This window comes from Aspergillus pseudotamarii (genome assembly GCF_009193445.1).
Source record: "Aspergillus pseudotamarii strain CBS 117625 unplaced genomic scaffold BDV38scaffold_17, whole genome shotgun sequence".
In the NCBI taxonomy this organism is placed as follows: domain Eukaryota; kingdom Fungi; phylum Ascomycota; class Eurotiomycetes; order Eurotiales; family Aspergillaceae; genus Aspergillus; species Aspergillus pseudotamarii.
Window position 1 is genome coordinate 18292 of NW_022475031.1, and position 24996 is coordinate 43287.

General features: G+C 46.0%; 10 protein-coding genes across 10 annotated transcripts; 6 read left to right on the top strand and 4 right to left on the bottom strand.

Moving 5' to 3' along the window:
• Nucleotides 1–163: 163 nt before the first annotated feature.
• On the bottom strand, nucleotides 164–1797 carry BDV38DRAFT_53462 (TauD/TfdA dioxygenase family protein). Its single transcript, XM_032063505.1, has 3 exons — nucleotides 1146–1797; nucleotides 533–1093; nucleotides 164–481 (listed from the first exon to the last, which is right to left on the bottom strand). The coding sequence occupies exons 1-3, from the start codon at nucleotides 1593–1595 to the stop codon at nucleotides 302–304; spliced, it is 1191 nt and encodes a 396-aa protein (XP_031915149.1). The 5' UTR covers nucleotides 1596–1797; the 3' UTR covers nucleotides 164–301.
• Nucleotides 1798–2454: 657 nt separating this feature from the next.
• On the bottom strand, nucleotides 2455–4517 carry BDV38DRAFT_242762 (nucleoporin FG repeat-containing protein). Its single transcript, XM_032054139.1, has 3 exons — nucleotides 4327–4517; nucleotides 3642–4055; nucleotides 2455–3577 (listed from the first exon to the last, which is right to left on the bottom strand). Exons 1-3 carry the CDS (start codon nucleotides 4389–4391, stop codon nucleotides 2635–2637), a joined length of 1422 nt encoding a protein of 473 aa, XP_031915150.1. The 5' UTR covers nucleotides 4392–4517; the 3' UTR covers nucleotides 2455–2634.
• A 185-nt stretch (nucleotides 4518–4702) lies between these two features.
• On the top strand, nucleotides 4703–7189 carry BDV38DRAFT_242764 (uncharacterized protein). Its single transcript, XM_032054140.1, has 4 exons — nucleotides 4703–5314; nucleotides 5373–5435; nucleotides 5487–6355; nucleotides 6412–7189. Exons 1-4 carry the CDS (start codon nucleotides 5145–5147, stop codon nucleotides 6567–6569), a joined length of 1260 nt encoding a protein of 419 aa, XP_031915151.1. The 5' UTR covers nucleotides 4703–5144; the 3' UTR covers nucleotides 6570–7189.
• Nucleotides 7190–7692: 503 nt separating this feature from the next.
• Nucleotides 7693–9493, top strand: BDV38DRAFT_291498 (uncharacterized protein; the record flags this gene model as incomplete). Its single annotated transcript, XM_032061757.1, has 4 exons — nucleotides 7693–7823; nucleotides 7879–8012; nucleotides 8199–8734; nucleotides 8783–9493. The coding sequence occupies 4 exons, from the start codon at nucleotides 7693–7695 to the stop codon at nucleotides 9485–9487; spliced, it is 1506 nt and encodes a 501-aa protein (XP_031915152.1). The 3' UTR covers nucleotides 9488–9493.
• Nucleotides 9494–10051: 558 nt separating this feature from the next.
• Nucleotides 10052–11247, bottom strand: BDV38DRAFT_53482 (haloacid dehalogenase superfamily protein). The gene is made up of 3 exons (XM_032063506.1): nucleotides 11140–11247; nucleotides 10928–11087; nucleotides 10052–10819 (listed from the first exon to the last, which is right to left on the bottom strand). The coding sequence occupies exons 1-3, from the start codon at nucleotides 11157–11159 to the stop codon at nucleotides 10118–10120; spliced, it is 882 nt and encodes a 293-aa protein (XP_031915153.1). The 5' UTR covers nucleotides 11160–11247; the 3' UTR covers nucleotides 10052–10117.
• Nucleotides 11248–11470: 223 nt separating this feature from the next.
• Nucleotides 11471–12410, top strand: BDV38DRAFT_281258 (uncharacterized protein; the record flags this gene model as incomplete). Its single annotated transcript, XM_032059498.1, has 3 exons — nucleotides 11471–11572; nucleotides 11633–12250; nucleotides 12309–12410. The coding sequence occupies 3 exons, from the start codon at nucleotides 11471–11473 to the stop codon at nucleotides 12408–12410; spliced, it is 822 nt and encodes a 273-aa protein (XP_031915154.1).
• A 1398-nt stretch (nucleotides 12411–13808) lies between these two features.
• On the top strand, nucleotides 13809–15687 carry BDV38DRAFT_291500 (putative carboxylesterase; the record flags this gene model as incomplete). The annotated part of the gene is made up of 5 exons (XM_032061758.1): nucleotides 13809–13978; nucleotides 14052–14330; nucleotides 14504–14568; nucleotides 14624–14985; nucleotides 15051–15687. 5 exons carry the CDS (start codon nucleotides 13809–13811, stop codon nucleotides 15669–15671), a joined length of 1497 nt encoding a protein of 498 aa, XP_031915155.1. The 3' UTR covers nucleotides 15672–15687.
• Nucleotides 15688–17477: 1790 nt separating this feature from the next.
• On the bottom strand, nucleotides 17478–19085 carry BDV38DRAFT_269973 (cytochrome P450; the record flags this gene model as incomplete). The annotated part of the gene is made up of 1 exon (XM_032057061.1): nucleotides 17478–19085. The coding sequence occupies one exon, from the start codon at nucleotides 19083–19085 to the stop codon at nucleotides 17478–17480; it is 1608 nt and encodes a 535-aa protein (XP_031915156.1).
• A 1135-nt stretch (nucleotides 19086–20220) lies between these two features.
• BDV38DRAFT_281261 (major facilitator superfamily domain-containing protein) lies at nucleotides 20221–21986 on the top strand (the record flags this gene model as incomplete). Its single annotated transcript, XM_032059499.1, has 3 exons — nucleotides 20221–20490; nucleotides 20543–21292; nucleotides 21345–21986. 3 exons carry the CDS (start codon nucleotides 20221–20223, stop codon nucleotides 21984–21986), a joined length of 1662 nt encoding a protein of 553 aa, XP_031915157.1.
• An 895-nt stretch (nucleotides 21987–22881) lies between these two features.
• Nucleotides 22882–24108, top strand: BDV38DRAFT_281262 (elongation of very long chain fatty acids protein; the record flags this gene model as incomplete). Its single annotated transcript, XM_032059500.1, has 3 exons — nucleotides 22882–23329; nucleotides 23394–23635; nucleotides 23698–24108. The coding sequence occupies 3 exons, from the start codon at nucleotides 22882–22884 to the stop codon at nucleotides 24106–24108; spliced, it is 1101 nt and encodes a 366-aa protein (XP_031915158.1).
• Nucleotides 24109–24996: the final 888 nt, after the last annotated feature.

A 24996-nucleotide genomic window follows, 5' to 3' on the forward strand; every position in this document is an offset into this window, starting at 1 on the left:
TTCGCAGTTTAGAAGTACCTAGAGTAAAGTGTAAGAGAAGTTGGTCCGAGGTCCGCACGTGTCTTGACAGGTTGCAGATGTTTTAAAAATTTAGAGTGTACCTATTGTTACAACCTACAGCACAGTGTCTGCCACTTGCTACCTTGTTTGTTATGGATCCATCTGATAAACAGTCTTATTAGAACGATGCCAATAGAATTATACAAAGTCAATTTCCCGGGTATGTGTAACGCCATTTCCTCAGAATGTTCTCAAGTGTTTCGCTCAGCAGTGAGAAAGAAAAAGAAATAGAAACAAAGGCTTAGTCATTGTAGTTTGACTGACGAGCACCATTCTTGTCTACCGGTGGCAGGTTGTAAAGCGCAATGTGCTCCTCTTCTTGTGATTTGCCGGCCGGGTCCAAGTAGGGTCGTTCGGCCTGAGCAGCGACTCGAACTGCATGACGACGATGGGGTGCAAAACCATAAGACGCCGTGTGGTTCTGTTGAACTCATTAGAGACGTCCACTATTTAGTGTAGCATCGTTACTCACCGTAGTCCGATTGTCCCAGATGGCTAGGTCATCCTTATTCCACTGAAACCGTGCGTGCATCTCTTGTGTGGTTGCAATCACATCGGTGAGATATTTGATAATAGCGTCACTCTCTGTCTTAGGGATCCCAACGATCTTTGTGACGAACCCAGGGTTGAAGAAAAGACTGTTCCAGCCAGTCACCGGGTTGGTGCGGATCAGAGGGTGCTCTGTAGTGACCGGCTCACGACGGACTGGTCGACCGAGGGCTCGTGAGTCAGAAGCTTGCATGTCCGCTGAGTGAAGCGCAGTCAAGCCCTTCAGATATGTCTGCATATGAGAGGAGAGAGCATCGTATGCTGCATACTGAGAAGTCCAAAGTGTATCGCCACCCCCTCCACGGGGTGGCCCTGTGAGAACCTTCAACATTGTGTATGATGGTGGCTGTACCTCGTACGTCACATCCGAGTGCCACAAAAAGCTGGGCGTGAACAATGCCCGCTGGTCGCCAGAATTATCTCCACTGTAAACTACATGAACATCGTCCAAGCCTTGCTTCCTCGGAACGGACGTAGTTGCGTGCTGCATGTTGTTAGATTCACCCATGAGCAGCTAAACTCAGATGGCTTCGTACCTTATGTAGTCTCCCGAAATGTCTACCTAGTTCTCTTTGGGCATCAATGTCCAAGTCCTTTTGGTCACGGAAGAACACCACCCCACGGACAGCGACCAAGCGAGCCAAGTCGTCCTTCTGCGCTTCATCTAACTTGGCCAAGTTCACACCATGAATCTCAGTTCCGATCTTGGGTGTATAGTCAAAAACATCGGTTGCATCGCGCAGTAGGTTACGGAATTTAGGATCCCCGCGAAGTCCTCTGTCTTCATGTGGAATCTCTTCTAGCGGGTCCCAATGAATATCTGGGAATGAAGGTAGAAGTTCTTCATAAGTGTAGTTGTCGTGACGCTCGACGACTGTGCGTCCCGGTGTGTACTGAAACTTGTTGTCACCGATGATGTCTTTCTTTGGAAGGATAACATGGTCCAAGGCTGGAGCCAAGGTCGGTTCCTCAAGTGAAGGCGCCATGTTGTGAGCTGGACGAGCTGTATAGAGAACCAAGTATAGAAGAAATGTGTCTGGATGAGCAGTTCCTTGGAAGCGTCTATGTAGCTTATTTATCGAGCTCGAGGCTCCAGCGGAGGTAGTAATAGACCGCCATTTTCAAACCTGCCGCTATCATTCCACATCATCATCCTCATCGTCAATGCCGGGGGATCGCGGATATGGCACCATCGCTGGCGAAAATCACCCAAGAGGCTGATGGCCAGTACGGATTAGGGGGAGTGATCCACGGGACTAAGTTTCCACAGGCCTTCTGGAATGGAAGATGACAAAACGAGCTGCACATCACGTCATTTTTGCCCTGCGGCATTTTTGCTATGTAGTATATAGTATGTAAGCAGGAGCTTGAGGGGATAAGAAGATATGCAACAGAGGAGGAATCTACCGGTTCTTTTTTTTGTCTATAGAATCGTTTATTTTTATTTCTTGGTTCTTTTGAAAATTTTTAAAAAGTTGTTCCTCTCCTCTACTGTGTTACACAAATAGATGCCGCAAAATTGAGACGAGGAGGTCAATGCCTTGAAACGTCAACCGTCTCTAAGCCAGGTGCCGATCATGGAAAGTGTGGAAACCTGGGGTTGGAAGCGATTAGGTGCGATCACGCAAACCGGCCAAGCTCTTGCGTGCGACAATCTGGTTGGCCTAACGGTTGGGGGAGGTACCCGCAACCACTGGGCAGTTTGGTAACAACTACTTACTAGTTAAGTAGTAGTACTGGTAGTTTGTGGGGGTACATGCATCGTAAGCGAACTTGTCAATCGTATATTCTAGACTGCGTACTTCGTCACACCGTACTTCGTCATGTTTATCATTGAAGAAAATTGGATACTAGAGTCAAACGAAACTGATGAAATGGGAATAGTGCCGGTTAACTGATCTACCGCAGAACGCCTGACCTCGAAAATCATGCTCAGCCATAACATCCAAGCCCTTTCCTTCCCGTTTCAGAGTAAACTAGGGCAAGCTTCATTATATTATACATTGCCAGAAAAGGATTGATTCATTACAAGTTGAGTCTACCCTCGCCGAGAGATGGCGGCCCCAGCACCACTTCTTGAACTTGTTCTGTAACTCCCCCGAGACGGCTGGCAACGCCCAAGATGCCAGCCTCAACGTCCCCAAGCACAACGGCAAGATCATTCAGCACCGATTTAGGCGTCCCCGCAGCGGCTCCATCGCGGCTGCGAGATGTCACGAATTCGTGGATCTGCCGCTCCAGGGTAGCCTCAACGCCATGAAGGTGGTCTTCAATCTCTTTCAAGTTCTGCTTGTAACGTTCGAGGACGGTCCCCATCTCGTCAGAGCGTTGAGAGAAATAATCGACAAGGTTAACAGGTACTCCGTTGACGGTTGTGGAAGAATCGCCTTCGACATCGTCGGGAAGAGCCAAAGTATTCTTGCGTGTCGACCGCAACGATTGTCGATCAGACAATTTTTGGTCTTGAACAGACCACCATCCAGAGCCCCCTGCAGGTTGGAACTGCAAAGGTAGCTTGAGGGTATCAATTGCGCGGAAGCCCACCTGTGCTTCAGCGGCATCACGAGCCACAAGATTCCGTAACTGATCAATATCGCTGGCATCGTTTTCGAGGGCGTGTTGCATTGTTTCCAATTTCCCTTGGACAAACTCCACGTCGTTCGGAATAGATTCTCCCTGGGCAGCAATGCTAGGGATCATGTTTCCCACTTCGTTGCACATCTTGATTTGCGTAAGAACGTAATTGTCGAATACCTCAAGCTCCTTCTTGATCTCGTCGGCACAGCTCTCATACTTGGTCGTCGGTAGAAGGTTGCTCAAGTCCACTTTGACCCCTGGGACTACCGTACCGGCTGCGGCAGTCGGCTGTGCTGGTTGCTGTGTTGCGGTATTTTGGTTTCCAAACAAGGATAACGTAGGCTTTTGAGCTTGCTGCTGTTGTTGCGTGTTGTTTTGGTTCGCACCACCGCTACACCCGCCCGATGGTTAGCTCATAGATATGAGGGTATAGGCAATAGGTATATTTCACTCACAACAGCGATCCACCAGTGTTAGTAGACGTTCCCAAGCCACCGAATAGGGGTTTCGATTGAGTCTGTGCGGTAGAAGCACCCCCGAACAAACCTCCGCCAGCTGTGCCACTCTGCGCTGTGTTTGCATTTGCAGTTCCTGAGAAAAGGCCTCCAGATTGTGGCTGGGAAGTAGTCGCTGTGGAGTTTCCAAACAATCCGCCGCCCCCAGTATTACTTTGTTGTCCGCCTAAGCCTGCAAACATATTTGTCCCGGAAGACTGATTCTGCTGTGTAGTTCCACTAGTCGCGTTGCCGAACAGACCCGTCCCAGGCTTGGATTGTGCTGTAGAGCTTCCAAGGTTACCGAAAAGGCCCGATGTCGTACTCGTCGTTCCTGGTGTAGTTGTGGAAGTTGTCTGCGTATTGGCCCCGCCACTAATTGATGCGACTAGTCATTAGCTTTTCTGGAACACGGTATTTGTGTATACGAATGCACTTTGATAAACAGCGGCAGCACTTTATTTCTAACAAGACCAAAGCAAGAACGAGACAAAGAAGTAACAGGGAAGAGGTGCGCGCGGTAGGATGAAAGCGAAGGGTGGACGACCGGCTTCCTTGTAACACAAGAATCAAGTAATCATTGTCAAAACAGAAAGTAGAAACACAATTAAGCCGCACTAAGCAGATAAGAAAACCAAGGCCTTACAATAGAGAATTGGCAGAATTGGTGTTTATGGAAAGGCCGCCGCCCGCAGGTTTTGCGGAGAACATTATGGAAGGGAATGAGTGCCGCTCGAGCAAAGGGATGGATCGGAAGACGGATTATTGTAGGGAGCCGAAAAGTCTCAGCCGATCTCAATACAGAAAGCAACTCCCCCAAAATTAGTTAAAGGAAAATATCTTAATGAATCTGTTCATGCTGTGGTGAAAACAAAAGTGAAGCGGTCCGAAACAACACTCCAAGCTAGTGATCGATGGAGTAAGATTTTCCGATGCCGGTGCACAGCAGCCTTAAACTTATTTTGAACATCATGTTTAGATCAGTATAAAGTTTTTATTGAACTGCAAATATCTTGCCAGCGGGGACCGTGATTTAGCCCATTCACGGAGACTCTCTGCTGATATATCTCGCATCTAACTATGGTATCTGTGTGACTATCAAACGTTGTTGTCACTGCAATATTTTCTTCGTAGCCAGGAGACGCTTCATGCTGTAGTTCTTCTCTGCGCTGCCTGATAACTATTTAGGCTTAATATCTCGGATATTTTTAATGCTGGACTCATTGATGGCATTATTTGAAAGTTCAATGTGACTTGTCCAGAGAAGGGATCCCCTGCATTTTGAGCTACTGGTATCGTATCTGGATATCAAATCTAAGGTCAACTTCATCCGCAACATTTCTTTTACTCCTGTCATATCGGTTTGCTATGTTTCTCGATTAGCACTCTAGGTACTTTGAACCCGATTTGAGCGAGTGTATACTGCCAATATTTATATTGTCAATCTTACAACCTCAGCACATCATGACTGCAAGTGGTGATACCAGCTCTGCACCTATATGTGTGGCTTCAACTCAACGAGGTGATGGGGCGGGTGATGTACCTTTAGACAGCCATAGTCATGGCACTCTGAGCACCGCATGTTCCGCCGATGAAAGCGTATCCGACGCAAATTATATCAAAAGCGTCGAATGGTATGCTCATGACGACTTTACCTTCTTCGACTTTGACTGACTAGAATGCTGCATGTAGGACTCCCGATGGCACCACCCTTCTAACGGATTCTGCAGATCATCATATAAGGAGTTATATCCTGTTAGTTTATATTATAATGCTCACATATTGCTGTGCTAATAGTTAGCTCAGGCCCCCTGATCTTTTAGAAGAAAGACCGTCACCGCATCGGTTGTCTCCTTACTCTGTACTAGCTTCAGCGGAACCAACCTATGCAACTGCTATATATCCTTATTATTCTCTTCAGGATCCATCTACTACACTTTTCTTATCATCGGTTCGAGATCATCCTATCAGACTGGCCTCAACTCTTGCTCCTACGTTGTTGGCGACTTATTCCTTGATACACCCAACCACGGAAGCTTTTATAACGCCACATTCAATTATCTATCCGTACGCCCTCGGTGGAACGCATTTTCTCACTGGGTCAGATAGCCTTATATGTCTTTTTGACGTTTCCCGACCTGGTAGCGATGGACCTGTTTCTTGGATGCCCACTATACCAAGTAAGCGTAAACAGACAGTGGGTGGGGGCGTTGGAATGAAGGGTATCATTTCCGCTATGGCCATCAATCCGACAGGAGATGGTATATTAGCAGCTGGCACCTTCTCAAGACATGTGGGATTATATGACTCAAACGGAACCGGACAGTCCTTAGGCACGTTTAGCATTGCAAAGACCGACGCTAGTCGTCGTATTGGGGGTCGAGGTATCACTCAGCTTTTTTGGAGTCCTTGTGGACGATATCTATACATCGCTGAACGAAAGAGTGACGGCGTTATGATATACGATATCCGGGTAACTGGCCAATTGCTTGGCTGGTTAGAAGGTCGCAAGGCCATCACTAACCAACGGATGAAGGTTGACATCGTCTCTACCAATCAAGGTGTATCGCATGAGATCTGGGCTGGAGGAACTGACGGTTTCATGAGGGTATGGCGTGACCCGACACATACTGCTGGAGGACAGGAACCAGTATGGGAATGGAAGATCCATGATGGTACGTATTATCTATCCGGTCTACTCTAATGCAATCACTGACCTTGGTCCGCATAGACTCGGTGAGCAGTACTGTACTACATCCAATGGGCAACGTTGTGGCTACATGCTCTGGACAAAGACACTACTTAGATGATGATGACTACTCGTATCCCACAGAAAAGCTTGACAATAGCATGAAAGTATGGTCTCTGCCATTCCTTGAGGACTGCTGAATATGAGTCAGTTGCTTTTAATTTCATTATTCACTCCAACTGCATCCGGGACCGGTCAGATTTTTTTGATGTTCGCAACGCTGCTATGAGCCATCTTTATGGATGAGACAGCTAGGGAAGGGAAAGGAGGTCATCAAAGAATAGCCACTGCAATTCCTCAGAGGACCACCTCGGAGCAGTGAGGGAATTTATAGCAGGCTACCATAATCGCCGAGTCAGATGAACCTAGATGGCCTTTTTCAGGTGAAAGGAACTCTTGAAAGCACTATAGGGTTTCCAATGGGGACGCAAGATCAGGCAAGTCTGCTTTTCAATATTTGTCCATTTTCTACATAATCAAGTGACTTTCTCTCATTGAACCCTATCAGCCAGGCTATTATGGCTCGATCGATATATATAGCGACGGGGAGGGAGTTGTGTGTGGAAGCTTGGAGACGTTTATATGCCGATCAACATGTTCATTGTTTCTGGATATCTTAATGCAACAGTGCCATTGTCGGCTGAAGACAATCGACTTGTGGACTGTTGAGACTAATACCAATACATACTTCCCTGTTCTTCACCATTTTAGTTACTGGATAACATTAGCCCTTTTGGTTGACATGGTGAATTCTGTTAGCCCTGAATAAGGACCCCTGGACGCTATTGTTCCTGCATTGATGTGAAACGAAGGGTTGTTGACAGTCACTCTGATTGTTTTCCCCTTTGGGAATATCATCAGTTTCCAGACCAACAGCAACGCGGCATCTTCCCGGTGTGAAATTCACATTTTCGCTTAAATACAACATCTCTTTGATGAATGACCTCCCCATTCGCACCTTGATCCCCACACCCATTTTCTAGACATTCCTATTCATTTCCTCTTCCCTCCCTATGAAGCTAATGCTTCACAGACACTTTCTTCACTGGTTCTATACTATATCACTCTTTTGATGTATAGACGTCTTCCTTCTATTCTACTAAATTCAGATGATTCTCCTCTTCCCAGAGCTTCTTCTTCTCTTTGCTTCTTTCTTCCTCTCAACCTCGTGAATTTCCCACCATTCCTGGAATTCTGTGCTGAGCTGCTTTTCCCTGGCATTGGGTGGCTGTAAACATCTGCTACCCTTTGATAATCTTCACGATGTCTCAATTTACGGAGTGGTATTACCAAGATTGGGAGCAGCAGCTGTTGCACCTGGATCAACCGCATGCTTCGAACCCTGCCTTAAACGCTGACTTTGGCTACAATAGCTTTCTCATGAGCAATGACACGTAAGTTCGCAGTGACGTCGAGGCTGGCCAGAGACTGGGCTAATATTTGCTATAGCAACTGGGCATCTGGCGGGTTCGTGAATGGAGCACCTGTGGAAGACACGTTCGAGGTCCCTAACCCTGACATTTTCAGCGGAGCTCATAGCATGCCTACAAGAAGTCGCTCGACCGCTATGATACCGATGACTGGTATGCCTCAGCATTCTGGAAACAGGATCTCGCGTGTTGGTGGTGCAGAGTATGTTGTATCCATCGTATCATAGTGATGTGTGTTTCTTACTCATACATCTACCAGTGCTGAGGACTTCGCGATCAGCTCAGGTGCTTCTGCATCTGGTCCTGAACTCGGCTCCAGCCCTCCATACATGCCCTTAGGCATTATGACAGGTGGTGCAAGTTACGACGACAGTTCTAACAATAGCCCCGCGAGCAGAACATATACCGACTTGCCGTCATACGGTAATACACATTTCCCTCGCAATTTGTCTGCCCCTGCCCTGGGCAACAATGTCGGCGGTGGTGAGCTTGGTGGTGGCACACGCCCTTCTTCATTGCCCACCTCTGCACCTCTAAACAGTGGCCGTGAATCAGAAACAACGTTTACCGATGTAAATGTACCACCAATTATTCGGGACTATCAAAAGCTCATGGATCCTCTTAAAAACAATGTCGACGTCGACACATATTACGCCTCTCTTGAAGAGGCCAATGAATCTCAGCGCCCCAGCGTTCGACTCCCAGAAGATCCCACCATTCCTCATACCCAGATACAGAAGCGTGCAATCGTCAAACAAATGTGTAACGCTATGGCAAGCGCCCATCGTGCGCAAGACAACAAACCTATGATCAAACCTTTTAAAGATGGTAGATACAGCGATCGGCGAATGGAAGCGGCATGCTGGCAAGTCTTGGTAAGTAGGACATGTTGCTTCCTTGCGACATTGCTAACATACTTCGAGGAAACGGCCATTGAGCGGCACACTTTTGGTCCATTGTTGAGTGCCTTTGATGTCAAACCGAAGAACCATGAGATGGTAACATTTGCCACCAGGATTGACAAGATCATCGAATGTCTCATGCTTCACAAGACTATTTGCAAGCATCTCCTCGACCCGCTTTATGTCTATCACTTTGTTGACGATCCTGTTCAGGCTGAGAAACGCGTGGTTGCAAACAGGCTGTTAAACAAACGCAAAGGAGAAGTGATGAATGCAGGAAAGCAAGTCCTCGGTACCAGAAAGCCTGGTGCCAAAAAGAGGTCTGGCAAAGCTGCTAAAGCCGTTACCCCACCCACAGATGAAGCTCCTTCAGATACTCCTGCAAGCTCGAGCACTGGTATTGAAGGTGGGACACTTACTCCTGACGGGCTCACTCGGATGGTGAAAGCTGAGCAAATGAGCTCCTCTCCCATGCCTAGCATGGGTACGCCAACTCAAACATATACTGCAGCCCAGCAGTATTCGTCTCCCCCTATGATGGGAAACCTTGCTATGTCGCACATGCATAATCGCCGGATGATTGCGCCCACCTCCCACCCGAGGCCCATAATGATGAACCCAAACATGCCTTACCATTCTCGTGGTGGCTCTATCAATCTTGCTACCAGACGTAAACGTCCCATGGGTGACTATGAGGCCTCTTCTCCTGGGAAGCGCCAGCGCTAGTGTCTGATATTGATCCCGAGAAACGCCCGCCTCGCCTCGAAGAACATACGAAGCCAATCCTGCACCCAGCTTTGTAATGTCTCTCGTGCTAACTATTTTCCCTTTCTTTTACGTTTCTTTTGTTACTTGTTTGCTTATCCATTCCTATTGTCTAAGCGTATCAACTCCCCGGTAACTCTCTCCATCTTTCTTGCTTTCTGTGCCTCTCGTTGCCTTCTGCAATATCTGACCTATTTTGGAAACTGACCTTATGAAAGTGAATATCGAGTTGGGGTGCCATGGACTTCAGGGCGATCGATGTCTCTGTCTCTCAGTGGACTTTCTTGCCTAGTGGTTGGGAACCATGCAATACACTGCAACTGCATCATTTGGAAACCTTGCCATCTGCCGTTCAATTAGTGAGAAATTGGTTGTTGTTTATTCAACTCTTCTCAGAGTCGTCATACGATTGAGACGTCATCAATTTAACGATGCTCTTTGTGTAGCTATACCATTTTTTTTTTTTTTTTTTTTTGCTTCACCTGGTATCCTCTGGAAATGACTTTATTTAATGCAACACCACATGGGTATCTTAGATTTCATGTACAGGCTCAATCCCTGGTAATCAGGTTAATGTTTCTATCCACTAGTCTATGCAGGTTGAATGCCATATTTCTCGTACGGGAAGTTTTCCAAAGTAGGAAGCAAATCTCCAAGTCCATCGTTAAGCTGGCCAGGTTTCCCCGAGCTTCGCCCCAGTCTACCCGCAACAAGCTCATCGGCCTCATGTTCAGCCATAGACTTCTCCTCCTCCTTATGTTCACCAGTCAAACCAGCCAAAACTTCGGCTTCCCGGCCTTTATAAGCTCCCAACAAGCCAGGATGAGGGCACCAAACGACCCTCATACCAGCTCTTCTTCCCGCCTCAACCCCAGGAACGGCGTCCTCAAAGACCAGACACTCCTCAGGTGTGATTTCCTTCTCTCCCTTCTGCCGTAATTTGGAATTGATGGTCTCCAGTGCAATCAAGTAAATATCCGGCAAGGGCTTGCCCCTTCCCTTCCCAATCCGGGGATCATCGCCCAAAACACGCTGGGACTCGGGAAACGCCGCGAAGAGATCCTGCAAGTGGTCCGACTTCAACTTGTAGTTCCTGCTGTGCGAAGAGGTAGCCAATGCGATGTAAACGGGTTTATCGGTTTTCTGCGTTGAGACGAGCTTTTCCAGGAGTTCGCGCACACCGGGCAGAGGCTGCGATTCGGGGAAGTATTTGCTCTGCAGGGCGGCTTGTTTCGCGGAATATTCTTCCGGTGAGATGGAGAGTTGAGCCCAGTCGTAGAAGATCTTGAAGGCCTAGTTGTTCCAATGGTATTAGCTAGATTGATATTGAGGCACCTTTGTGGGCATTTTGGGGGGGTATCCGTGCGATTAAAAGGCGTCGCATGTGATGATTTAACGTACCTCTGGTTGAGGGCGGCCCTGAAGCTGGGCCTTGATGGACCATGGGAGCGAGGGCTTTCCGTATTCGTGGAGAATGGAATTTGTAATGTCGGTGTATTTGTCCTCCGAGTCAATTAGGAGTCCATCCATGTCGAAGAGACATGCCCGCACGGGGGGCAGACTTGAGTTTGTTATTATCGAATGTCTGTTTACTTCAGGATGGTAGGACTTACTTTGGGGTGGAAATCGTCATTTTGCGATAGGGGTATAGTGTCTATATACGAAGTGCGACGTGAATGTACAGCGTGGTAGATCAATTGTCTCTACTCCGCACTTTGATAGAGGGATTCTTGACAAGGGCGGGGCAAAGATGGAGGGGATAACAATGGCTTGTGCTGCCTGAGGCTAAAGACCGATATGACCGAGCCAATCGGTGAACGGGTTATCGTCCCGCTCCGAAGTCTATCTCATTATAAGCTGCGGGAACGGCAGCGGTGTAATTGATCTACTAACAATTCCGAACGCTCCATCTCAAAGTTGTGCGAATAGCTAGATACACTCAAAATGTCAAGCAATACGCCTATGGAACGTATGGATAATGCAGGGAGCGACAGTGAAGACGAGGATGTCTTTCATGATGCTAGATTTCCCGCCGAAGAAGAAGCTGTGAGTTTACTGGGCCTTTTCATGAGAGAAGCTATCATGCTTACATTTGCTCGTAAATAGCAACTCCTAGAGGAATCTCACTCTATAAAGGCCGAAGCCAACAAGTTGTTTACCGCGGCCTGCTACGACCAAGCGATATCCTGCTACGATCGTGCCCTTGCCTCGTGTCCGAATTACCTCGATTACGAAGTCGCCGTGCTACGGAGTAATATGGCTGCGTGCTACCTGAAGCTGGAAGACTGGAAGGCCTCCGTTGATTCAGCAACGGCATGTCTTGACTGTCTAGAGAAAGTGCTCCCGTCGGCGACTGAGAATTCCGACACTCCCCAGGAAAAGCAGCACGAGTCGGTCTCGACAGATTCCGTGGTGGAAATTACTGGCGATGATGAAGAGGCAGAACAAGAAGAGCTCAAGCGGTTGCAGAAGGTTGACGAGAGGAAAAATGATGTTATGCGAATTCGGGCAAAGGCACTTATGCGACGCGCACGAGCAAAGTCGCAGCTTAGCGGATGGGGGAATTTGCAAGGAGCCGAAGAAGACTATAAGTTGCTTGCCAGTATGGATAATTTACCGCCCGATGACAGGCGCGTTGTGCAAAAGGCTCTTCGGGAGCTTCCGGAAAAGATAGCCAAGGCAAGAGAAAAAGAAATGGCGGAAATGATGGGCAAATTAAAAGACGTGAGCCTGTCTATCCTCTGCTTAAAATCAGTGTCATGCACGCTAACCAATGTTCCAGCTCGGTAACGGAATCCTCAAGCCATTTGGGCTCTCGACTGATAATTTCAAATTCACCCAAGATCCGAAGACGGGTGGATATAGCATGAACTTCCAGTCTTAGACTAGCGTTTCATCCATGCATTCTGTCCCAATCTTCTATAAGCGTTTTGCATTGAATTAGGCGTTTCCTTTCTGCGGCATCGTTGGTGGCACCGAGGGGTGATAGAAGATTTATTCATTATCTTATCTACGTTATGGTGAACTTTGGCTTTCCCTCTGTTTTTGGAGCATTTTAAAGCATTCAACCTTCACAGTGAGCGCCGTTTATGATCGGCCTGGCGCTACAAGTGGATGAGGGATCTCTACAGGGAATACTGAGTTCTCAATTCCAGTATCAAACTTCACTCTGATTTGATTGCATGGCAGGTCATCAGGTACAGGTATAGGTGGCAAACGCCTTTGCCATCCATCGATCTCCCAAGGACTTACGGCCGAAAGCCCATCGGAAGAGTTTTACTACGATACTCATGTCTATCGAGTTACATCCCTTGTGAACTATCCCATATAAGGGTGGCACATACACGGACGATGGGGTGCCTTTCAATTTGTCCGGATACCTTCTGCAGAAAAGGTCAACTAACCTACCTTGGTGATTTAGCAGCTAACGCAACATCAGCAAAACCTGCGCTTTTAGATTTCACAACCTGTATACAAGGAATCAATGAGTGACTGAAAAAGATGGATACATACGACCGTTCCATACCTTCGGCCGATTCCTTCCTTTACAATGTTTGATTCCCATGCTGGGAGTAGTCTGTGCACCTTCTACGATGTCCTTTACCTTTGGGACTAAGAATTTGTCAAATCCGTACATTGAAGAGATGGTTTGGAAGAGAAACGTTAAATGTAATAGATAGATCACCAGAAATTCTGTCGAGCTACCTAGTGTCTTACTATTTCTATATTGTAGAAATTAGGCTTTTGTGGTCCTAGCTCTGGGAGCTCTACGAAAACTTCCGTGTCATAAAAATCACGTCCAATTCAACTCTTGTCAGACCCCCCTTTTTCTTCTCCAACCCAATCCCCACATTTTGGTTGCCCGAGGTTGGGGCGCTGAACGGTAGTTGTTAGCGGATGTAAGCCGATGCGGTCACTAATAGATTGACTGCTCGACGGAGGTGTCAACCATAGCATTTGCTTCTTCCTCTTCCTGCAAAACTTTTTGAAAACCAAAGTATCAGATACACGTACTCTGTACAATTAAGCTTATTTCCATATACCGGGGTAGTGAATTAGTTAATTGACATAGTAGAACCTTACTAATCGGAAGACCGGAACATGGGGTATGGTTTCGTTTCCGATGGGTCTCAAATGTGCAGAAGTAGTCTAAGCCCATTAGATCCATAACTTATTTATTTAGTTCTAGACTAAGGATATTTAACTTGGATTGAACTTGAACCCCCGCTTCATCTATTTCTTTCTTGTAAACGTTTCTTATCCCACTGTAATTGTTCAAAAAATGGCTACAACAACCATCCAAACGAAGCACTTGGGGCAGATCCGGGGCAAGACCGCTGCAGGCGTAACACAGTTCCTGGGGGTCCAATACGCTACTCTCGAGAATAGACTTGCCGATGCACAACTCGTGGAGAAGCGCGACGGCGGTATTCTCGATGCGACAAAGGACGGGTGCGAGAATCACATAGAAATGTTACATACCCCTTTCCTTTCCTTGAAGCTAACGTGAGATAACCTTACGCAGACCAACAGCTATCTTACCGTCGTTCGGATGTGATGTAGAGCTGGCCGCCATCCAGCATAAGTTGCCTGCGAAAGAGCTCCCGCAGTCGGGTATCGACTGTCTCAATTTAAACATCGCCGTTCCCGAGGGCACTACAGAATCCTCGAAACTCCCGGTGTTTGTCTTTGTTCATGGCGGGGGTCTGCAGATTGGAGCCAATTCGTGGCCGCAACTTGAGTTTATGCGGTTTGTAAAATTGTCCGCTGAGAAGAACTTGCCCGTTATCGCAGTTTCGATCAAGTAAGGCGATCTATCGGAGAACCTCTTCTTGGCAAGACTTTGGACTAACGGAACTCAACAAGTTATCGGTTGGGGGTTTTTGGCTTCTTGACTTCCCATGAGCTTCGAAAGGCCGGTTATAAAGCTAACAACGGCCTCCGGGACCAACGAGTCGCACTTGAATGGGTGCGAAGGCACATCGCTGATTTTGGAGGAGATCCAGAAAATGTTACAGCAGCTGGGGAAAGCGCTGGTGCAGGTATTGATTGCTAGCTATGCACATCGGTTTAGACACTAGGGCTAACTCTTCCAAGCATCGGTGATATATCACCTGAACTCCGAAGTTGCTCTGTTTAAGAGAGCTATTGCCATGAGTGGCAGTAACCTCTTTACTCAAGCTTTGCCGTACGAGACTCATGAGCAAAACTATCAGCGAGCGATATCCGCATTGGGCTTGAAAGATGCCAGCATAGAAGAGAGAATTCAGATTCTGTTGGAAAAGCCAGCACAAGAGCTGATTGCTATATTGCCTCCCTCGATTCTGGCTACTCCCGCAGTAGACGGTGATTTGGTGACATCAGCTGCCACGCATGCCCAAACAGCTGATAAAACCTCTAATTTGCCAAAGAGAAGAGATTGGTGTACTGATTTGATGATCGGCGACTGTCAGATGGATGTGAGTCCGGTTCTCTCAGGGATCATGATATGCTTAGCACAAGCTGACGCTGTTATACGATTTAGGCCAGCATCATAGCATTAATCATGCCGGACCTAAAGGAAAACTGTGCGCAGAAATTTACCACAGCCATGAACAACGTACTATCATCACAACTGGACGTGGCGCAACGCATCCTGAGTGAATATGGTATCAGCAAGGGCATGGCCGACGAGGAGGCACTACCTGCAGTACTTAACTACATCAATGATATCTGTTTCTTTGCACCTGTTCTGACCCTCACACGGGGCTGGAGAGGGAACTCTCACGTTTACTACTTCAATGAAGGGAACCCCTGGGAGGGACCATGGAAAGGAAAGGCAACCCACATTCTTGACGTTGCCTATCTAACTCAGAACTTTCAAGAGTTCATGACACCCTCCCAGCAGCTTGTTGCGACCACATATGCAGAAGACATCTTCAAGTTCTGTCACGGCACCAACCCATGGCCAGCAGTCACAGACGGTGATGTCACTACCAATTTCACGGCAAGAGTGTATGGCCCTAGCTCTGAAGGGCATGATGTTAGGCTAGTGAGTGAGCCGTACAGAGGTGAGAGCCATCGGAGAAGCATCTTGTTTGACTGCAACGATGTAGTCTCTCTGGACGAGCTGGCCGGAGTATTCAATGTTTTCAGGACTATGTGATGGTCGTGAAGTGGACTGATGTGTATTTAGTCGTCGACTTCGAAATCAAACCAAGTTCTCAGGTTTCTTGTAGATCATAAATCTGCACTCCAGGTTCAACCATGGCAGGGAAAAGAAGTAATATCAAGCAATTCCTTGTGGACTACTTACTATGAGAGCAACAATATATAAGATGTCTACCCCACTTGGCTTAATATCCAATTAGAAAATTCTTCGCGGAGCTGAAAGGTTCCATTTAGAATTATTATTATACTTTTGAGAACTCTGAAAACTTACAAAGGTAGTGTCTTGCTGTTGGAAGAGACATATGTGACACTTTCATTTCCACACCTCTACTTTACATCCACCTCGAAGAGTAGCCACCTGATAGCCGATGAGATGTTTCTAGCTACTTTCGAGTAATTGTACATACCATCATTAAATGAAGCAGTCGTATCTTCACCAAGGAAGGATGAATGAACGTCCTTCTATCTGGATACTCATGCGCGAAGCCCTCAACACTGATAAACCAGTAGAATGTCAGCCTGAAGTACGTTTTCTAATACCTAACCCTATAAGTAATTAGCGAGACATCTGTGCCTATGAATACAATGCCTTAAAATGTAAGAAGTCTGACGGTTGCCCGGTAACTGTAATATCCATATATTCAACTTGGACACATAGCATAGAATTGTAATGACTTTCAGCAAGTATGGTAAAACTATAGTTGAACCGTGGGAGATTTTTGAGTAAACGCTATAGTTAGTTCAAGGAAAATATATTATTTCTACGTGTAATACTACAGTTTCACACCCGGTTATAGTAAAATTATAACTATTTATATATTAGTCAATTGACTATATATGCCTCATTATAATTTTACTGAAACGTTATAGATATGTAGTGTGATACACAAAATATGCCTTAAAATGATTGCCAGAAACCACTTGATATTGATTCCCTGGCAAGAGATTCGAGTTCCAAGTTGGGAATTTGTACTTCCTCTTTTTATCCATAGTTTTGCTCTTCCCGAAATGAAACTACCTCATGCATTACACTGCTAAATCGGGTTGGATCTCTCTCTCAAGGTACAAAAGAAATAAGAACCAAAAAAAAAAAAAAAAAAAAAAGGGAGAGAGAGAGAGAGGGAGACAGAAAATAGACGCGTGTATGTCTTACAACCCATAGCAGGTGTTGAGATGAGGTATGGGAGCAACCTTTGGTTTCATAAAATTACTTTAAATGTTGGAAATTAATTCCGCTTTAGACGATTTAAAATTCCATTGAATTTCGTATCACCGGTTGCGGAAAGTCGCATTGTACATTATTATACTAGTTGATAACCTATTCGAATACCATCCAATACCTTGCCGGAAATATTGAGCCCTCCGAAAGTTTACAGGAATTCCCAACCCATCCTTAGACCATTCCATGGAGCGAGATTATAAGGGAACGAGTAGAGTTGAAGCTACTCAATTCAAATGGAGATAGGCTTGGATACAATTTTGGGTTATGAACATGTGGATCTGGTGATAGACTAAACTGTTGTCTATCGCAATCGACCTATTTCAATATTCGTGTACATATATGATCCAAAAAGACTTAAGCGTTTCTGGACCTGTATTTCGAGCTGGGATAGCAAATCGAACCTTTTTGCCTTTTATATTGATGTATGGAAGGTAGAAACGCCCACAGATCTCCATAATAATAAACCTAGCATGGTACAAGCACTAGGCCAAGTCTAATTTTTGGATCCATTGACGTGATCCATTGACTGGCAACACGTACACCTGACATTGCTCAAGACTGTATAATCCGTATAAATCTCTATGCATCAATCTTGCTGACCTTAAGCTGAATCCCGTCTCGTGGTTTTAGGAGGATCCGATATCTTTTTAGCTCCTCCGGATCTCGGACGGCAGGGTCAGGAGCGAACTCGAATTTGCTTAAGAGACAACAGAGCATTATCTTCGCCTCCGTGTCAGCAAATTTGCGGCCTATGCAACCACGAGGTCCATGGCTGAATGGAATGAAGGAGTTATTCGTGTAAGAGGCTGGAAGACAGTCCCATCTGTCTGGATCAAAGGCATTGGGGTTAGGTCCCCAATATTCGGGCATCCGGTGGATCGTATTGACTGGGATACAGATAGAGGTGCCCTTCGGAATAAAATACTCCCCAATCCTTTCATCCGTTACAGTCTCGCGTGGCACGATGGGCACAGGAGGAATGTATCTCAAGGACTCACGACAAACATTATTGAGATATGGTAGACGATCCACATTGGCTTCCGTAAAATTGGCATGTTCCCACGTGGCGCTTCTAAAGAGGAAGGGGAAATGAGAACGTATCTCCTCGCGCAGCTTAACTTGTATGTGTTGGTGCTTGCTAAGAAGATGGAGAGTCCATGACAACCAGGTGGCACTTGTATCTTGGCCCGCTCCAAGAAAAGTGGCAATTTGAGCGCACTTTATATTCATGTCCTCGTCCACATCTTCAAGCTTCCTGTCATCACGGACAATTTGGGACAATATGCTAGTACTGGTCAAATCAGGAATAGCCTCTTTGTCCTTGATCAGAGCTGATGCAAATTCAAAAAGGGTGCGCTTGGCTACATCGACATCACGATTTGCTGCTGTAGGAATATACCGAGCAAGTGGGGACAGAATATGGAGCACAGTTATGAGTCCCGTGGCAGCATTGAATTTGAAGACTTGGCGGAATGCCTGTAGCACAGGTGCACCTGGATTGTGAAGTGTGTTGAGCTTGACCCCAAAGCCAACAGCGGTAATGATATCGAGACTAGCTCGCGAGGTCCAGTCTGAAATATTCAGAGAAACAATGTCATCCCTGCTATCATTGATTTCCTGCTCCCAGTAGTTAGACATAGCGTAGGAATATTGCCAGAAGGCCGGAACAAGTGCTTTAATTGCGCTTATAGAGAAAGCAGGGTTGAGTGCCTTTCGCTGTTTGGCATGCACTTCTCCTGCTGCCGAGAAAATGCCATCTCCAAATATCCGAGAAAATGCTACTCTAAGGCTGATGTTTCTTTCATAGTTGTATGGAGCTTCGAGCATGATATGCTTGATTGCAGAGTCGTCCACCACAGACAGGACCTCCGTTCCAAGGAGGTAAAAGTATCGAACAATAGGGCCATGGTTTTTATGCCACTCCCGATGGGCCGTACCAGCTTCGGTTCTGCTGATCTTGAATATTTGACCCCACAATGGACATCCTGATACTGTAGGAACATGTCGGAGGGGAGATAGATAGTAGGGGTAAATGTACGACCAGTACAGCACATAAACGGCAAAGGCAATTGAATATGTCCATACCCTGGTGCTTTCTTTTTCAAAGTTCATAAACCGTGATAGCGTATAGATTGTAATGGTTGCAATAGAAACCAGGGGCAAAAATCGTAATGTAAAAAGCGCCATCATGGGTTCCTCATAGGTCACGAAAGACTATAAGTTGAAGGCCAACAGAAGAGGAATACTACGCCCATCTTAACTATGTACTACGGGCCCCCAGCATATACGGATTTAGAACTCCTCGGCTCCGTATATTTTTTGAAAATTAGAACTTCTCCGCTGGTATTCTACGTCATCTTTTTTTAAAGTTTTGCGGCCACTAACCATGGCAACGATATCCAACATGATTAGTTGAAACGTTCGCAGGGACCAACTACGGTAAGGCACTCTCACGCATACTATGTAACCTAGTGCGAACTATATAAATATCCAAGGTTACAAGCGGGCTTTTAGTGTGGGAATACTTTTACTTTCCACTTATTACAAGTGAAGTTATCTAGACCACGCGCGAGTGGAAGTCGGTGCGGGCTACCTGGGTAGTGAGCTTATAAGTACTACCCTAGGAAAGCATGGATCCATGGCATTGTAACCGGAGATCAGTGTTGCGTCAAAGGAAAGCTCCATGTAACCACTCATGCTTTTTTGCCTGGATACTTATTCTATACCGCTGGTCACAACCCAAAGCGAAAGGATCTTGTGTGGATGCAAACGGGTTCATTTGGGCTGCGCGACTGGCAAAACTCTCAAAGAGGAAAAGATACACGAACACACCCACCAGCCCCAACAGCGTTCTAAAAAACTGCACTTTCAAATAAATCATTTAACTTATATGTTAAAATGTCTGGCCCACTATTCTTTTTTTTTTTTCTTTTTTTTTTTTTTTTTCCGGGATACCCGTTTACGATTTGATGTTTCTGTGTCTTTATTATTATTGACTGACTGATTGTATACGATTCGCTCTTCAGCATTTCATACGATTGATGGGTGGACACTTTTTTTTTGCCTGCCTTGTGGGAGAAATCCACATACCACCATGATAGTTTGGAGGAGTACGATGCCGGAAAGAGTAAAGCTACTTGGTATTGATAACTTATCCCTGGATGGGTACATCCTGAGGTAATGGATGTTGACATATTACTTCTACAGCTTCCCTAAACACCCGAAAAAGAGTAGTATGAATTAACTCTAACAATGAGCATAGTATAATCCCAAATATTGCTAGCCCTTCCACATCAATACCATCATAATCCAAAGAATCGCAATGGCCTCTACAGGCGCACCCCCACCTTACTCAATAAACAACAGTACTTCGACCCATAAAACTGAGACTTCGTCTTTTGAGTGTATTGGTTCAACAGGAGACAACTTAGAATCACAAAGATGGGCTGAACAGCCCGTGGAGTCGAGTGTTGGGGAAGGGATTGAACCTTTGTGGAAACCAAGTCTTGTGGACTGGTTGACTATTTTGATGCTACTACTGCTCTCCATGATGATCACTATAGATGGCACAATCTTGGCGTCCATATTACCGGTTTGTCAAATATTCTCCGTCAACGCTTACACATTATCTAACTAAAATAAAGTCCCTGACGGCGTCACTGAAGATGAGCTCAGCGGATGCATTTTGGTGTGGAACGGGATACCTACTGTCATGCGCCATCACGCAACCCTACTTCACCACACTGTCTGGGTTCGTACAACGTCGGTGCCAAATGCTTCTAGCATTGGGGCTGTTCACTGCTGGGACTCTGATATGCTGTCTTTCGAAGCATTTTGCACAAATGATCTCTGGCCGTGTGATCCAAGGTATCGGTGCAGGCGGTGTAGCGTCGGGGTCTTTTATATTACTAGCAGACCTCGTACCGCTCAGAGAGCGGCCTATGTACTGTGGTCTTGTGGTTCTATTTGGCGCAGTTGGTGCAGTGATAGGACCGCTTCTTGGGGGGTTATTTATCGACCATCTGAACTGGCGGTGGGCGTTCTATATCAACTTTCCGTTTCTCCTTGTCATATTTGGGCAACTAATTTTCGTACCTCTGCCCCTACAACATACACAGGAATCTACCCATCGAATTGGGTCTCTCGATTGGGCTGGTGGCGTACTATTTCTCACAAGTGCGGGAAGCTTTCTTATCGGTTTAAGCTGGGGTGGTGTTCAATATCCATGGAACAGCTGGAAAACCTATGTTCCTATTATTCTGGGAGGTCTGGGACTCATTGCAACTATGTTCTGGGAAGGATATATGACCCCTAACCCAATTCTCCATATCCACTTATTCAAAAGCGTCCGGCAAATTTCCGCCTATATATTGGTCTTCTTCCACGGCTTTCTGGTAGGTGCATATGCTATTGCCGTATATCAAGACCGTTCACTAATAATGTCAGAACTTGAGCGAGCTATATTGCATCCCAATCTACTTTCAATCGGCCAAGCTCCGGAGTGCGACCAGCGCTAGTATTACCTTGATACCTATTACAGCTGCAATTCTACCAGCCGCAGCCGTTACAGGAATTTTAATTACAAGATTTGGCTATATTCACTGGCCACTGTGGCTGTCGTGGATAATCACAGTTATAGCCACCGGCTGCCTTATCTCATGGGATACAAGTACAACTACAGTGCAATGGGCTCTCAACCTTGTAGCTGTTGGCGTCGGTCATGGTATCACCCTGTCTTCTCTGAATTCATGTGTACAAGTTCTGGCAGACCCAAAAGACACGAGCTATGCCTTCGCGATGTACGCCTTTGTCCGTACAATAGGAATGTGCGTCGGAGTGCCAGTGGGTGGCACAACATTCAGCAATAGGTTGAAGTTCCACGCTCACAACCTGGGACTCCCTGCTGAGATAGGAGGGAATATGGTGGGAGCTATTGATGCTTTTAAAGATATGACGGCTACTGCAGAGCAGGTGGAGGTTTTCAAACTCGCATATGCCAGGGCATTCCGCAACGTGGCCGAAGCTCTGACAGGAATTGCTGTACTAGGTCTTATTGTTTCGGTGTTTGTTCGGCGTGTCAGACTCTAACTTGGTCTGGTAGCATAAAGGAAGTGTGGAATGAAAGAACATCCCGTTCAACTACCTAAAAATGTCTGGATAGCTTAGGCGTCTCTATAGGATAATTTATAGGGCATTCTCAGGTTGACAGGAAGCTTGATCTCAGGTTTTGGAGCCACTGTCAATGAAGGTGATTATCTTTCGTCTCTGGCAAAGACTAGCCATTGCCATGCAGGCCGTTGTATCGAATCTATTCGTAATATATCCACTTCCTAAGTGCTTGTAAATTTTGATCACGATGTTGTTTTCCTCGCTCAGGGTCCGTATGATTGAATATCACAAGGAAACGCATGAAAAGCTAAAGGAATATTCGTAAGAATTGGCGATTCCCCATTGGACCAACCATAATTCATTTCTTAAAAACGTACATTGATGAAAATTTGCCAAGCCCTACCTAATGATAGCTCGGAAAACTTTACCACGTTACTGCTGTGTCATTGAAAAGAATTCGTGGTGCCCACGAGTCTGGTCTAAGTGGAGATGAGAAATTGCTATCCCAAGAACAGAAAGGTGCTACTGTGTTTTGAGGCATTAAGCACCACTCAAAAGAGAAGCTTGCCTAGGCAAATATTCCCCTGTTCCGGCAGAGAGATTGTGGTAGAGAATCGGTAGCTGAACAACAAGCCACAGCAGCCCGCCAAGATGGATGTAACCTCCTGCATGCGTCGATATCATCGCAACTACCAGGCACCATACCTGAATAAAATAGAATAATAAAAACAAATAAGAAATAAACAGTGTGCACTACAATAGAAATTTGCAATACCCAGTATCGTGGGGACTACTCATATAAAACACGGTGTAAATCCTCATAGATTGCCTCGGAACGTATCACTTGTTCAGTTCTAGCCGTCATACAGCTGCCATGTCCATGCAGCATCTTTCAACTCATCTTAAGTTGCCAGCTCTAGGAGTTTGGTCACTTCCTCCAACCGATCCTCGGACCGCGATATTACAACACACCGAAAGACATTCGACTCTTGGTGTGCCGTTTAAACTAAACCATGATCTTTTGGACCTTACCCTCGATGTCAGGTTCCCTATAACAGTTGCCGCTGTATACATGGCGGCCATTGCGTTTCTAAACGGGGTAAACCGCAGACGACACAATAAACCATGGAAATTTAGCCAAACATATATCTTCAGGATGCTAGTCATCCTGCACAACTCCTTCCTAGCAATATTCTCGGCATGGGCGCTTATTGGAATATGCCAGGCCGTATGGCGCTCCTGGCCGGCTTCGGGAGATCCAAACTATGGAGCCCACATGGCACGTGCAATGTGCCAGACAGATATTTCGGTCGAACCGCCAGGTAAGATACCTTTTGGTCATAGAATACTGCGTGTATTTTGAATACTGACCGCATATCAAACTAGTTCCGCTATATCACAACACTCTCTGGGACCAAGGAATGGGGTATATTGGATGGGTGATGTATTTATCAAAATTCTATGAGGTAGTTGATACGTTGATCATCCTCGCTAAGGGAAAGGAGAGTTCGACTTTACAAACTTACCATCATGCCGGAGTTATGATTTGCGCATGGTCGGGAATCAGATATAAGTGCCCAGCTGCGTTGGTTGGTGTGTTTCTCAACTCTGGTGTACACACTCTGATGGTAGGGGCTCTCTCCAAAGGCCGTTATTATGAAAGTTCATTGACAGCTGTTTTCCTTTCCAGTACACTTATTTCGCTCTGGCGGCGGCTGCCATACCAGTCGCTATTCGTGTTAAGCGTGCTCTCACGTCTATACAGATCATTCAGTTTATCCTTGGACTTGGGCTCGCCTGCAGCTATTTCTTTGCGGCGTACGATATATTGCTACCAGAACAGAACGACATCGAAAAAGGCACAACAGCAGGTCTCCCCTCTCAGATGGAAAATGGCCAATTCCCAACCATGACACCCACAGAACTAACTACGGAAGTTGGATCACACGAAATGGCTGCTTATACTACAATGCACTGCATACCTGACAGCGGAAAAGCTTTTGCGATCCTGCTCAGTTCTGCTTATTTATTACCCCTTACATATTTATTCGGCTGCTTTTTCGTTCGAACATATTTGACACGGCACAAGAAAGCAATATAAGGTATCATCAACGGCGGCTAGGCCATAAGAATCGTGCAGTTGTTCCTACTGCTTAAGATTACGTACCACAGCTGAGTTGAGTAACATCGCGGTGCCGTCTTTGTGAGTTACTACAGTCAGTCCCCATCAAACATTGCTGTTAAAGGCCAGTTTTTACATCAAGGCCTGATGGTGTAGATTGGTCTTAACTGGTTTTAATTTCGGTACTTTAGTATGGCAATAACACAATAGAATGATTATATATAGAAAGGTACTAAGAAATTCGTATGTAGACCATTTGTCAAACCCAACCATCCTGTCAATAATAGCATGACAATATAATATACACCTTCAGTCTTCACTCAAGAGGTAGACTCGTGGCAACCATAAAAACATAAAACACCAAATCATCTGAATAAATATAACCTATCCGACGCGGCCCCTAACAGAAACCAAGATCCTAACTTAAGGGAAACGTGCAGTTGCTCAAGTCAGCTTGACGATCCACAAAGTTTGACCAGGAGAAGACTGTTACATTTGGAATGTTGAGAGATAGCCTTCCAGGGATGGAGACCAAATCTGACTTTCGAACGAAAAACCATACCTTTTTGGCGTCACGATATCCGGAAATGTTGACCGAGCACCTATTCCGGAAGAGGGGATAGTCTACCTAATATCGTGGCAAACGACACCGCCTTGTACATAGTTCATTACCGCATGAAAGACTTTTTTATGGTTGCAATGTAGATCGGAGCACACTTTGGATTCAGACCCACCCAGAGGCAGGCTCGATCTGAAGCTTCTGATATCCCACGGACCAGTGTCATCGATAGATTCGTGGACCCTCTTTCTTCTCATTGCGTTCACCTGTCGCCTTGAGGACAACTCTTACTCTTTCTTTTCACGTCT